This window comes from Polyodon spathula, chromosome 22 (genome assembly GCF_017654505.1).
Source record: "Polyodon spathula isolate WHYD16114869_AA chromosome 22, ASM1765450v1, whole genome shotgun sequence".
In the NCBI taxonomy this organism is placed as follows: domain Eukaryota; kingdom Metazoa; phylum Chordata; class Actinopteri; order Acipenseriformes; family Polyodontidae; genus Polyodon; species Polyodon spathula.
In genome coordinates, this window is record NC_054555.1 from 5,340,261 (window position 1) to 5,355,120 (window position 14,860).

Here is a 14,860-nt window from a genome sequence, read left to right on the forward strand (position 1 = left end):
AAGGCAAGGACAGCAAGCAAATATTTGGATTATCTGTTGGGTATCATTTCATTTGAGAGGGAAGGGGGGGACTTGTGTTGTAATGTTCTGAAATGAAGGAAAGCAAACATCTGTAGATGAGATTCTATATGATTATTTAGGAACTACCACACCTGCATGTTTTGCACTGCTTAGTGAAATGAGGCCATGCCAAAGCAAAACTGAATCTCTAGTCTAGGTGCGGCGTTGAATACACTCGTTTTGCATTGCTGACCCCATTTAGATTTATCATATGCAACTTTTTATTTTTATACTGTAACAAATCCTTTAATCTGTTCTGAAATCAGCCTGCTGCCAGCCTTTGAACGCCCTTTTTCATATCGGTTCTGAAAACACAGTATTTATTCCCGTAAAAACAAAAATGTCAACAAAATGTGTAAGGCTCGATAACCACCCATGGCCGATGGCGAGATTGCCTTCTGAAATCATTCCAAGAAGATTGAGCTCCCCCAAATGGACTCTTAAAACATTACATCTGAATCTATATAAAGTAAAACCCCAACTAGCTCAGAAACACCATAAGTGTGTGAAAGCCATTCCTGTGTTTGTACCGGTGTGTATTTATATTCCGTGATAACGAGCGCGTGTACAAGGAGATACATCCTTTCAAGTGGTTCTTATACTAGCGATTTGAGCTCATGTTTACAGTATATACGGATGTTTCTAGCTATTAAGTGACAAGTGCCTTGGAATTTTATTTTGTAAGGTACTGGATTTTAATTAAAAGCTAGTCTTTGCTGCTTCCAGTTGCTAAGACGTTTGTTCATCAAAATTGTGCAGTGTCCAGTTACGATGAGTGCTCTGCAATTGTTGGACCTCCAATCCCCTTCAACATGACTTGAGGTACAGTTAAGCTTATGTTCAAACTTCTGCTGTGTCAGGAATGCCTTCATAGCCGTGATCAAATTATGCACTTCATTCTGAACTTTGTCCCCCTTTCAATCCCCTGGCATCTAATGTTTTTTTCATGTACTGCATATTCCTTGCTTAGTGGAAGGGTCTACCTCAAAACTGATCTGTACTTGTCTGTTTTCTCTATGGAAACATATATATGGTATATAAAATGAACATGCAGTCTTGTTGGGGGTTTTAAAGGTGGTGTTGTTTTTTTCTTTTTTTTTTTTAAATCAAGTAAGCTTCTCAAATACTATTTTAAATTGGATTCGGATTGATCGTCTTCAAAGGGTGGAAAAAAATACTGTCATTGTGTAGGAGACCTTATGCTGAACACGATGAAATATGACATGACACATTTTAAGCAGGCTTGTGCCTTTGGCAATCAAAAAATAAAATTGTTTTACAAGCTGAGCCATATGTGTCGTCATTCCCTGTCTTTTAAATGGTATGGTATTTACATTGGTTTGGTTTTAAATATAAATCCTAAATTTAATAAACATATGTTAACTCTTTAATGATATCCATTACAAGCATATTGCCTTGCCAATGTATTGCATATCAGTTTTTCTCTGTACGGTAGAACGAAGCCAAGTTTGCAAAGTTTTTAGTCTCCTCTTTGAATCAGAATTTGCTTTTGCATTCCTAAACAATATCTTGAGTTCAAAAACAATTGCAAAGCAACATATTGATGCATTGTGAGTGAACGCCTTCAAATTATACTTAGAAAGCAGACTAGAGTGCGTTTGTAATTTTGGGTAAGGGGTGTAGTCTGTATCACTTTTCTGTATATTGCATAATAACCACAATATTTGTCCTATGCTGTTCTTTGATTGAGTATTCCTGTGGTCTTAACACACAGAAGCAATACGTACTACTGAAAGCACACTTGAATGAGCGAGTAGGATGTTATAAACATGTTATTGTTTATGCCGCATGCCCCATTGAAGTCTGCAGACCATTAATGTGCCGTACTACAGAAGAAGCACTGCTCTGGGTGCCATATTAATCTCCTGTTTGTTTATCACCTAGAAACACTTCCAATCAGGCATTCCACCCCTTCCCATAGGAGCAAATCAGCAATCATATAACTGTATAATTATACAGTATGTCTTTCTCATGAATATCATTGAGGCCCACTCTTGCGATACATTCCCTTGATTGTTTTGGCTGTGCGCTGATTACAACACAAGGTAAGTGACTGCATATCACTTAAAAAAACATAAAGCATTAATTAGGAGATAATTGGATTGCAAATTAGAATGGCACGGTTCACTATTCCATTACCTTGGCTTTAATCATCTGTCTTGGTGAATTTATTTTAACTTTGCATTTGTCTCATAGGTGATAGATGCCCCCCTGCTTGATTTTAGAGTGGGGTTTGATAAGTTAGCACTAGTAGGCTCTCTGGTGCTCAACTTTCAAAAGAGTTTAGCACCAGTTTTCTAAACGATTTGAAGACCTGGCTGTGCAGACTCCGCTTCTGCCTCAGTCTTACATGGAAACAGAGTTAAATTAAACTAACGTAGTACAAGATGTCATATTGCTATAATGTGTTTCTTTAAAAACGGCACATATTAATCTCACTGTACAGCTAATAGAAGTGAAAGTCGGCTAACATTTGATTATTATAAGCTACTGTATAATCAGTTTAATCACAAACACACACAGAAACACAGACACATTGTATCTGAATGTTATCGTTGTTCCACACAGACAGTTTCCTGAAGCAACTTCCACGTGACAGCTGTTAACTAAAATGTCCCAGGGAGGACAATCGTCAGCCACAGCATTCTCCGTGAAGACAGGAGTGACACTTAATACAGTAACTGTAGTTAATAGTTTACTTTGTCAGCATTGAAATATGTTTCAGTGCTGGTCATTGCTGGAATTTCCCTCATGAAATGAAAAGATCGGTAGTTTGAAATACTGTTGCCAGGACATTTGAATAACAAGAAATTATGTACATAAGGTTATGATATCAGTTTGCTGCTATGCAGTTTAAATGTGGTAAATTTGAGTTAAATAGCGTTTTTATCCATGACATTTCAATGATCATTCTGTATAACATGTATCATTTTAAATTGGATTCAACTTTGCTTAAAAAGTATTTCATGATGAAATGCACAGGGTCACATTCTCGGTTTTTATTTTGAATGAAATATGAACAAACAGTGATTTACTGAGGTGAGGAATCAGATGTATTACACTTTTTATCCAGTTTCCAAAAAAAAAAAAAAAAAAAAAAAACTGGGAATTATCACATTGAAATCTTAATTAATGGCAAAGGAGTTTCAGCATGCTAATTGCACCTCAAAGTATTTCACAAATGTGAAATGTGCATTGTTTATCATAATCATGCATTTAATTAGTTTTCAAATCTGCTTTCAGTATTAGAAACATATCATGAAGATAAAGTTTCAGGTGTGTGTGTGTGTGTGTGTAATATCTGTGTATTACACCAACTCTGAAAGTTTTCCTCGATCTATGCTTCTGCTTTTACATTTTTATTTACCGTTAGTATATGTGAAAATGTTGTTAAGTGCAGACAAATTAATTAATGCTTGGAAAATGGTGTTGGGTCACATAGATTGATTTGAGACTGATTTCACACAATCAGTACTAAACAACTCATTAGGCTAAGTTAATGAATCAAATTTAAGTTAGATACCATTTCAGTAACGTTTCTTGTGTTTTTACAAAGGCATAAAATCTATAATAATTGTCTAGTGCAATGCTTCTATCTACCACCAGTACTGTGTATGTAGATCCAGAGTGAAAGATACACATGTGGGATATGAACAGTTAAACTAAACTGATATGAAGAAGAGCATTATGTGAGCTGGATTCTTTAATCTCTTAGTGATCTAGCTTGTTTTATTGTGTCTCAGCCTTGGGTCCAAACCTATAATAATAACACTTTTCTCGCTGTGACCAAGAACAGAGTTTGGTCGGATTAAGAAATAAAAATATGGGCAATTGTACGACGGTTTGACATATTTGAGACTCATATATATATATATATATATATATATATATATATATATATATATATATATATATATATATAATAAAAACTTCATGTTAGACATTCAATGTACTGTATATATACACATCTACAGTTGCTGGGGGCTTAATGGGACCCCCATGCCCTCTGCCTTTTTTCTGTCTCCCCTTTTTTTTTTTTTTTTTTTTTGGCCACCAAAAAAGAGCTGCACTAACACTACAGGATATAGGTCTACCATAGGAGCAAAAACAAACACACAGTTCAACATGAGCTCAGCATCTCTCACTTGCCAATAAAATTAATCTATGATGTTGTTGACCATATAAGTAGTAATGTTACAAGAGGTGTATACAATTCAGTGACTGGAACTGTTTCTCAATGTCTGTGTAAGGTGTTGGCAGCAGATAGTAGAATGCAATCAGACTAGCTTTAGGTCTGTTCTTATTAAAATGTTCAATGCCAATTTTTCTCCCCAACAAGTACAAGTGTTCTGTATACGCATCAGTAAATTTTGAGTCAATCGGTAAAGTGTTATGCAATAAAAAAAAAAGGATTAAAGATCGACACATTAGTCATAGATGTGTTAATGGTTCAGTGATCATAAGGGTGAAAGGAATGCGCTTTACATCATGGTGTATACTTATAACATGTAAGTTGTGCAATTTGGTGGTTTTGAAAAATTAGAAAACAACAACAAAAAAAAAAATATAGTAAAGATTGTGGGCACTGTAATTGGAACCAACGATTCATTTTAAAATACTTTTATACAAAATGCATTTCCCACCTATAATGTCATACCACTGAAATAACTATACAGGATGCCCCATTAGTCGTTGATATCAGTTTGTTTGTGATTAGGAACACACGGTACACAAATGGTGAAGGCTCCTGGCCTAACACACTGGGATGTGCTTTCTCTCCAGTGTCCCACAGGATCCCAGTTAAAACTCGAACTGTGTGGTGCATCTCTAACGTACAGCAAAAGCTGTTTTAAATGTTCAAGTTTTAATTTTGTAACAAAGGTAATGGGGGGAGGGGGGGGGGGGATAAGTCAGAAATCAACAGTCTCATTATGTTATTCTCCAGGAAAAAGATGCATGTTGTTGAGCCGGGAACATGTTCTACTGATCCTACAGGCTTTTAAAATCCCCAACAAAGGACCATTATGACTGTTAACGTCACAGATTAGCACCTAATAGCATCTGATATACTGTAGCGGTTCACATTACAATAAGCATATCTTTAAAGGAAATTATCAAGTTCTGGTAATGCAAAGCTGTGAGTGGTTATTAAATGTGAATTAAAACAATCTGATTGTTCCTTACTTTAGTTACTGTTATATGGTTTTTGATGTTTAGTATAGTCTCCAAATGGATCTTTTCTACACAAATAGGTCATTTAAACCATAGGAAAGAAAGATAGGGTTATATAATAATGATGATTACGATAATAATCACATCACACTTAAATTGGCTATTTATTTATCATGTGATGACTACTGTGTATCTCACTTAATAATATGGATTTTTGTTTGTCCTTGCAATAATTTTAAACCTTACATAAGAATGTACATGAAATGAGGCCATTCAGTCCAGTCATGCTTGTCCAGTACTGGGTGATTGATCTCAGAACATCAAGTTGGGTCATATAGAAACTAGTGATTCAGCATTAACACCATGGCTAACCTATTCAATAATACTCTCACCACTCTGTGAAGTGTCTCTATGTTTTCTGTCATATAGCCTAATATTTGGTAGTTTGTTGAGTTACATTTTGTGTATACAATCCTGGCTATATTAGCTATCTTGTGCTTTGTTGCAGCTGTCATTATTTACCAGGGAAAATGTCCCTCTCTGTGGACTGGATGCGGTATCGCTTCGGAAAACTGGCATCCAGAGAAGCCTCTGAAAGAAACTCTGAGACAACTCCACTTCTCCGATCAACCGCCCATAAAAGAAACCGCATTTATCCACAAAACAAGCATATTGTCTTTCCAAACAATGGACTCTTTATCCAAGACTTTAAGAAGGTCACCAGTAATTATCCTGGAAATAAAATACGGACTACAAAGTATACTTTGCTCAACTTTTTACCAAAGAACCTTTTGGAGCAGTTCTACCGGTAAGTCTCAATTTCTGTTGTATGCAACTTTCTTTCCAACCTTTGGTCTCATGAGGTGACAGTACAGGTATCACCTGTCTTTTAATCAAAGAGGTATGGTTACCATCACAGCATAGATAAACATACACATTTTGACCACTTTTTTAAACTTTTAAATTGCATTCCCTGCCTCAAGATGGCTTCCCATGTACCTGCATAGACTTGTCAGAACTACATCTCCCATCATCCTCTTGCTCACAGGTAACAGATGGATTTATCAGTGAGCAAGAGGATGATGGGAAATGTAGTTCTGAGAGGTCCATGCAGCTACATAGGAAGCCATCTTGTGGGAGGGAATGCAATTTGAAAGTTTAAAAAAGTGGTCAAAATGTAAAAAAAAAAACAGAAAAAACAATTCACACACATTATGTAAACAGTTGTAGCAACACATGGGAACATGTAACACAAAACAAAAATGTCCTTATGTACGCTTTAAAGGATCAGATAGCCCAAAGTATTTAGATTTTGAGAGGTCCAGTTGGTGACCTGAAATGTAATCTTATTTTATTGTTTGTTTGGTTTCTTCTTTTTTTAGGCTTGCAAATCTTTATTTCCTTTTCCTGGTGATTTTGAATTGGTTCCCCCAGATGGAAGTCTTCCACAGGGAGATTACAATGCTGCCACTGGTCATTGTGCTGACTGTAATTGCTGTGAAAGATGGGCTGGAAGACTACAGGCGATACAGCTTTGACAGGAAAGTAAACAATGCAAGAACAAGAGCTTTTGACTGGTATGTACATTATTTATCATCATGATTGTTGCATAAATAGAAACATTAACCAAATGTATAAAAGGTCTGAGTTAGGGTGAAAAATCAGCTTTTGCCGTTGAACACCTTATCCATTTTTGGTGGCTCATGTCAAGTCTGCATTCACTTACACAACATTAACAATGTAATGCAAAGAAAATCTAAGAGTAATGTACTGCTATTACCGTGTACATACTGGGTCATTGGTTGTCTCAGGCACCTGATTTTTGCTGGTTCCCTCTTGTGACATTGTGAGGTTTGTGTTTACCAATGTTTAATACTTTGATTCCAGGCATTTATTCAGTGTGCTTACTGTTTTAGGGTAGTAAACAGTAACAAAACTCAATCTGCATACATTACTGAGATGTGCCTAATGCACATACAGTGTACCACAAATATCATTCTTGTTTTGGAGTACATACAGAACAATGAGAGAATTTAACCTAAAACAGAAACCGTACTGAACCCTAACACTTCTGGGTCAAGCAGTGACTCATGTTCTGTGACAAGCCTGTGAATTGTCTAAGCCGTGATGTGTAGTGGGAGGAGGTGTGTGTTTAGCAGCCTAGAGCCTGGCTAACGGGCAGCTTAATCTGACCTTGATATCCATGGAATTTACCAAGTGTGACTTTGCAAATCCCCATGCAAGTTTTGCAACATTATCTCTACACTGCCTCCTGTGTACTAAGTGCAGCCTGACACATTTGTGTTTTAGCACAGTCTCGGTTGCTCTAATGTTATTTGTATATCACTCAGGGAACATGTCAAGTTTCCCAATTAAAGACATGTTGCTGTGCCCTTTTGTTGGAAGTTCAAAAATAAGTGGCTCAACTAATCTTACAATTGAAAGAAAACAAAAGCGAAAATAAACCATGAGTAAGTGATGAGAATGAAGTGCGTGCATTAAAGGTGAATTAATGCACATTATATTACATCATATTACAATATATTACAGTTTACAACAATTACTAGTTTAAAAGAACTGTATTCGTTTATATACATCTTTTGATATTTGTTTGACTCCTCATATATTGGATGTGTGACTTGTTGTCAGGGAGGGCTGCAATGCAGACCTTGTGGTTATGGATAACACTGATGTTAACTCCCACTATGTCTAAAACATGCTCTTCATATCACCCACTGTGTTAGTTCCTTTATCTTCTGAACTCAAGATCAGATCAGCTCTTTGACGAATGGCTCAAATGAAAGTGTCGTCATGCTTCACACCCAAAATGTTGCATTTGTTAACTTCCCTAGGTATAAGATAGCTGCTTCATTTTCACCAGAACCACACTTTCTCAGAAAACAGTGTTGTAAAACTGACTGGAGATTGATTGTGCATTGCTGGGTACAGGTTATGGGTATTTTGGGTGGTTAATACAGGCCTAGGTTGAGATCAGCTAAAATCATATCAAATCTTTTTCATTGAGAGACCATGTAGATTGTTCCCTGGTTGTGGTTTTCTTCCAATGCTTCTGTAGGATTATATGAAAGCCATTTTATCTGAATTACCTTTGTAACACACATACAGATTGTTTGTGGCTATTGAAAATGTTTGAATGCAGAGTCCAGCATTAAGAAAAGTAAGATACACACTTAATATATAGTTAAATTGGGCAGAATGAATTGCAAATAAATAATTTCCACTGTTGTCAAGTTAGCTTTTAATGGTGCAATACTAAGGCATCTGATCAATTTACAGCCTGTAATCTGGCAGGAGTTAGGACCCAGGTGAGACTTGTCTGAACCTGCAGTAAGACATGGTAATAGGATGATACCTGGTTTGACGTTGAGAGCAAACAGGTGTGTGAGAATGTAGGTTCCTCTGGGCACAGTAAGTTCAACAAAAACTACTTGATTAAGTAACGCTGAATAACAAAAAACGTCAAAAGCCGTCAGCCTCCTTTAAATATGGTGTTCAAGATGTGACAAGGACTAACTTTTAACAAGATAACTGTGGCTGCTGCTTCCAGCTATGGCTCCTAGGATACCAGAAATCTGGAATGAAATACTCAAGAGACTGAAAAAGAAGAAGGTTGAGAAAGTAAGAGAAGTGTTCTCCAACTTGCCTTTTGAAGACCGCAGGAAAGGGGACCAACCTAACCGACACTTTGATACCAACTCTATCAACACCACAAAGTATACAGTGTGGTTTTTCGTGCCCCAGAACCTATTCGAGCAGTTCCACCGATTTGCCAATGTGTATTTTGTGGCAATTGCTGCCTTGAATTTTGTGCCAATTGTCAATGCATTTCAGCCGGGATTTTCTCTCATTCCAATATGTATTATATTAGCCATTACTGCTGTTAAGGATGCCTGTGAAGACTATAGAAGATACAAAGCGGATAAGGAATTGAATAATATGAGCTGTCTCCTCTACAGCAGGTAAACTGACAGTACTAATTAGACCAGTGTATGCGTCTTTTCTTGTTGTTTTATTAGCAATAGTATTTATGTATTCATGTATTTATGTATTATAATTTAGCAAATTACAAAACACTAATCCTGACAAATATAAAACGTAAGAAGCAAACTACAGTATTTCGCCAGTAATGCGTGAATAGACACAATCTAAATGTTGTACCTGTGTGTATTTAGTTATATTCTATTTGTATTTTTAGTTCATATCTTATCCAATTATCCATATCAGTTAATTTCTTATCCAATTGTGGCTTTTCTTCGTACAGCTTAATAAGAGCTTCAGAATATAGATCATGTTGGGTGATCCACTGGCTTCTGATTGGCTATGTATTTAGAACTTATGTCCAAAAGTGAATGAAAATTTGAACGGACATTGCTTCAAGACATTCTATAAATATAAGTCCTGGGGATTCCTGATTGGCTGAGTTGTTGCAGCCTGTATCCCCGGTGACCACTTGCTGAAGTACCTTGTTAACCTTTACTATTTTATTTGTGCAGTTCCACTGTATAGTGCCTCTTTTTTATTTCCTTGATTTGCACATAGTATAGTATTCATATAGCCTGGCCAAACCATGAATTACCCACATTGGTGAGTTCTAGAATATTGAGGGAGCACTATATAGGCTTGATTCCAGATGCAGTCCTTCAAAATGCTTTACTTCTAATTCTCAGTATGCAGGCAATTTTCTTTCTTTCGTTTTTGTCCTTGTAAACCAGTATATCTGCTTACAGCTGTCTGTTTGCATGTGTTTTGTGCATTGTGTCTTAATTGCATGTGATTTTATCACATAGCTTTTTGAAAGTTGTGGCACTCCTTTTCTTTAGGGTAGAGATATATTTAAGAGAAAGATCTCTGCTTTATTGAAGTGATCAAAAATATGACTTGAGGTTTTTCTTGGCTGTTTTCATAAAATGTATTTAAGGGTGCCCTGAATTTAAATTTTCACATACTGTACTGGAGCTCTATGAAAATTGTCTAAAATTCAATGAGGATTCTTATGAAATCTGACTATTATATAACAAAAACTATAATGATATATTACATTTTAATTAATCAGTCTTCAAGACAAATGCTCTTACTCTCAAAGACAGTTGATTGAATGGAACCATTCCATTAGTGTAACATCTAAATTGATTAAATGCAATATATATATATATATATATATATATATATATATATATATATATATATATATATATATATATATATATATATATATATATGTAAATGTAAAGACTGGTAATGAGGTCACTGAATTTGCTGTACATTTGAGCTTTTACTGATTTCCTATATTTATTTATTATATAGTCATGTCTTTGGAAAAAACACAGCAGTGAAACTAGGCTTGGCCTACATCACACATGTTTGTCTGTGTCATTTGAAATAGTGATTAGAGCTGTGTGTCTGAGGATTGAGGTGGCTAATTTAGTCCCTTTTCATAGATGTTGAAACATATTGTGATTTTCTTAGTGGATTAACAGACAGAGTGTTTCGATAGATTATCAGATAACCGCGAATGTAATGCTCTGCTGTATTTTTCCCTAAATGGGTTTCAAGTTCTTCGTTTGCTTCTCGTTCCAGTTGATTACACGGTTCCTTTTAAATCTTTTTTTGCTTCTTTTACCTAAAGTGAACCCATTCATTCATTCTAGTAAGTAGTTTATTTCCTGGGCTATAAATCTATTAAACTTGTGTTATTTTACTCCCAAGCCCTTACTCATTGTTACAGAATATTATAAAATGATTCTGTGTTAATAAGTACTATGTTGTGAATCAAGCCAGCTTGAAATTACAATGCACAGTATTTCTCCTTAAACCAACATTTTTGCAGCTGGTTTCAAAATCCTTATTTTAGCACAAAGTTTGGACTACCTAATGTCACCTTAAACTAGTGCAATATTAGTGCCAGCTGACAAAGTGTAGCTGGTTTTACCTACCCTGATTAGCATTAGGAAGATCTATCAAAGGTATGTGAAATCAGGCATATTTTCAAACTTGTATTATTATTATTATTATTATTATTATTATTATTATTATTATTATTATTATTTTAACACAAGCCCCTTGTCATATGTGTTTGCATCTGCACCACTCTCTAAGCCTCTTTGGAGTCTCCCACTCTCCAATCATAATCACTGTAGTATATTGTGTTGGTACAGCACTGCCTACATGAGAAAAGGTTGCCCCTTAATCAGGTTACAAACAAGTACGTTTATATTAATGACATTCTAAACTACACCTGATATTTTTTGGATAAAATAGAGCAGGAACTATCATGAAAGGGTATTTGTTTGGCATATTCTGTGATTCATTGTTATTATAAAGGAGTGGTTTAAAGTAAATATGACAATATAAATAGTCAACACTTGGAATGAACGTTGTATATAATGTAGACCTGAGTTTGTGCTAAGGATGTTATCACAATTCCCCAAACAACATAAAAAAAAGGCCTGTTAGTGCAAGCTAGCTTGCTTAGAGTTTAGGGTTATGTCCACTTGATGATGTCGGACACATTTTATTTCTTAATAGAATATTCAGATTACATTATGTAGTTAAGAAATGTTTATTTAGACATGTGTATCCCTCCATACACTATAATATATAATAGAAAAGGAATGTCTTACTAGATTTAAAGAGGATATATATTTTGTTTTAGGGTGAATGTATGTCATTTTAGTTTTAATCTAACCTATTTGTTTATGATAACATTTAGGGTATCTTAAATAGGTTTTCACCTGCGGTGTAACAAGGGGCCAGTGGGGATGAGGACTAGAGAACGGTCTAAAAAATAATCCACAGGATGTCCTCACCCCGGCTGTCACAAAATAATCTTGGTTGCCATTACCTAACCACATAGTAGATTCGTTGGTTTGTGACCCCTGCTAATCAGCATTAATTGTGTTTTTATCTGATGGCTTTGGGTTACATCACTGCAGAGTGTACCTGTATGTGGGTTCGTGATTGGCAGCAGTTAGGCAAACTGGTAGGATAATGTTAATCAAAGGGTGGGAGCACTTGGAAAAAGGTAAGACATGGTGTGAGAGATAGTGGTATATAAAGGGAGATAAGATTGGGAAAATATGAATTTCAAATTTGTGCTGCACAACCAGTCAGTGACTGGTAAGGGCCCCCATTTTTAGGGAAAACCCCAATAAACATTTCCACTACTCCTTGACTCAAAGGTTATACCTGCCATCCAGGTTAATTTCTGTTGCTTGTTTAACAGTTGACTCCAGTGGAATTTTAAACGTCATTGACGTGTACATTTTGCGTGGCTTGGTCTATTGTTGACTGCCAGGAAGAAATGTCAGATCAAAAAAAAGTACTTCCCATCAGGCTGAACCTGTTTGGGAATGTGTCTGGTTTCTGTTTCTGAGAACTTGTTGTTTTGCTTTGATATTTTGCAATAGTCACATGATAAGAACCGGGCTTGAAATGCAGCACCTGCAATTTCTCAGCCTCCTTACCCAAGAAGACGCCCTCACTTGTATTCTAGGAGCTGTGTATTTTTGCTTGTCAGAGGTCATTGGTTTTCAGCAATGCATCTTAATAAATAATGGCTCCTTTTTCCACAGGGGATATTAAGCAAAGGCATAAAAAATGGATCATTCATACAAACCTATGCCATGTTTTTAATTAGTTTTATTGACTATTTTGTAAAATCCAGTTCCACTATGGAAGGACATATCAATAAGTAGTATAAGATTAATAATTAATAGTAATTTTATAATTATAATATGTGTTCCACCATAGCAGCACAGGGGGTGGTATTGAAGGCGATTAACAGAAATTATCCAACAGGTCTAGGATTTTTCATATTGCTGGTAAGATTTCAACATGCGAACAGCAGCTGTGACAGATGGACAGCACTTGTCATTCAGGAAGATATAGACCTGTATAGTGTAACAATGACCATGGATATAACCCTAATGTATATGTTGTACTCAAGGCAGAATTTAAAACAGGGCTTGCAAAAGTAATACATCTAATTTCATCACTCATCATATATAAAATTTATCATGTGTGGGGTATACTGCTCTAGATTAAGGTTCCCGAACCAGCAAAAAAGAACTACTGAGATAAATGTATTCCCCATGACTTACCTTCCAGATATCCCTAATAGATCGCTACTGTATCTTGAATCATGGTCTTAAAAAATAAATAATAATAATAATAATAATAACAATAATAATAAAACTTGCTTGGATTACAAGATATATTCAGATTTTGTTTATCAAAATAGTTTTAAAGCTTATTAAACACAAATGTTAATAGTTATTTTAATGAAATCGTCCCATTTACATTATGGACTGTTGGGAAAAGCAAAACCAAAGAACAATAGACTGTGCCTGCAACAGGCAGTGGGCCTAATGAATCGTATAAAATATGGCATTTGAAATATAGAGAGACCTGCAGGTACAAGAATTGTAGTTGAATAATGATTCACAAGCTGCAGGGTTTTATTAAAATAAAAAAATATAATGAAGCTAACAAACTGCTGAGGAAGAGAATGGTTGATCTGTAAGACTGAGATGCTGCCCTGGGCATTGCTTTGTAATCAAGTCTTTGATGCTAAGCCAAGACACTAGTGTGGAGTGTGTCATGTCTGCAGGTCAAATATTACAGGAATACACACTAGAAAGTTAAAAGCCCTTCTGCAGTTTGTACTTTCTCACAGAAAACTGAAATGAAATGCAGACGGCCAACATCTGTGTAGCTATCTAACTTTTCCACTCTTGCAACATCCTGTTGTTAAGACAAACAAAAGTAGTAATAGGAACTGTAACACTGTTGGGCTGTTTTGTGATGTTGACATTCAATGCCGTGTGTGTGTGTGTGTGTGTGTGTGTGTGTGTGTGTGTGTGTGTGTGTCTATATATATATATATATATATATATATATATATATATATATATATATATATATATAATCATTTTCACTACAGGAAGCATAAGGATTATGTAGAGAGATGCTGGAAAGATGTGCGGGTTGGAGATTTTGTGAAGGTGGTTTGCAATGAGATAATCCCAGCTGACATTCTTCTGCTCCATACCTCTGACCTAAACGGCATCTGCCACATAGAGACGGCGAACCTTGATGGCGAGACCAACCTCAAACAGAGACGGGTAGTGAGAGGCTTCCTGAGTCCGGTAAGTGGTACTGTTTAAGGCTGAATGTCAGAGGTTACCGATCAGGTTTTAACAATACAAGCAGATCCAATAGACTCACTAATCTCAGCCCGTTGCTGCTGGACCCTTTTCAGATGTGTTCTTGGCACTTATTGCAGTCTGTGTTATATTTACAGTTATATAATAGATGTATGTGTTTTACAGGCATCATGTTTGTATGATATTGTAGTTTGGTTACACAATAGTGTAGTTTGGATGACCGGAATCTGGATTAATGAGAGGCTGCTGTACACTGAAATCTTTTGCCAAGCTGAACATAACTGATTAAGTCAAAGCCTTCTGTCAACATCTGAGCTGAGCAATAGGCTAATGTACTGTGGCCTAGTTAGGTGGATATACTGGTATATCATAGATTATGTACATGTATTTATATTATTTATGTAGAAACCATAGTGTGAGCG

At 35.9% G+C, this 14,860-nt stretch overlaps 1 protein-coding gene across 4 annotated transcripts in view; it reads left to right on the forward strand.

Annotated features, from left to right (window-relative positions):
* LOC121297172 (phospholipid-transporting ATPase VB-like) overlaps window positions 1-14,860 on the forward strand; it is a 79,193-nt gene that overhangs the window by 38,089 nt on the left and 26,244 nt on the right. For 2 of the 4 annotated variants that reach the window (XM_041223272.1, XM_041223276.1), the window contains exons 3-5: window positions 5,762-6,061; window positions 6,636-6,830; window positions 14,216-14,420. In XM_041223272.1, coding sequence (XP_041079206.1) covers window positions 5,784-6,061; window positions 6,636-6,830; window positions 14,216-14,420 — 678 coding nt within the window. In that variant the 5' untranslated portion in view covers window positions 5,762-5,783. Of the gene's footprint in view, window positions 1-1,965; window positions 2,127-5,761; window positions 6,062-6,635; window positions 6,831-8,460; window positions 9,234-14,215; window positions 14,421-14,860 lie in introns of those variants that run through there. The other 2 variants (XM_041223273.1, XM_041223275.1) reach the window with 2 other exon arrangements.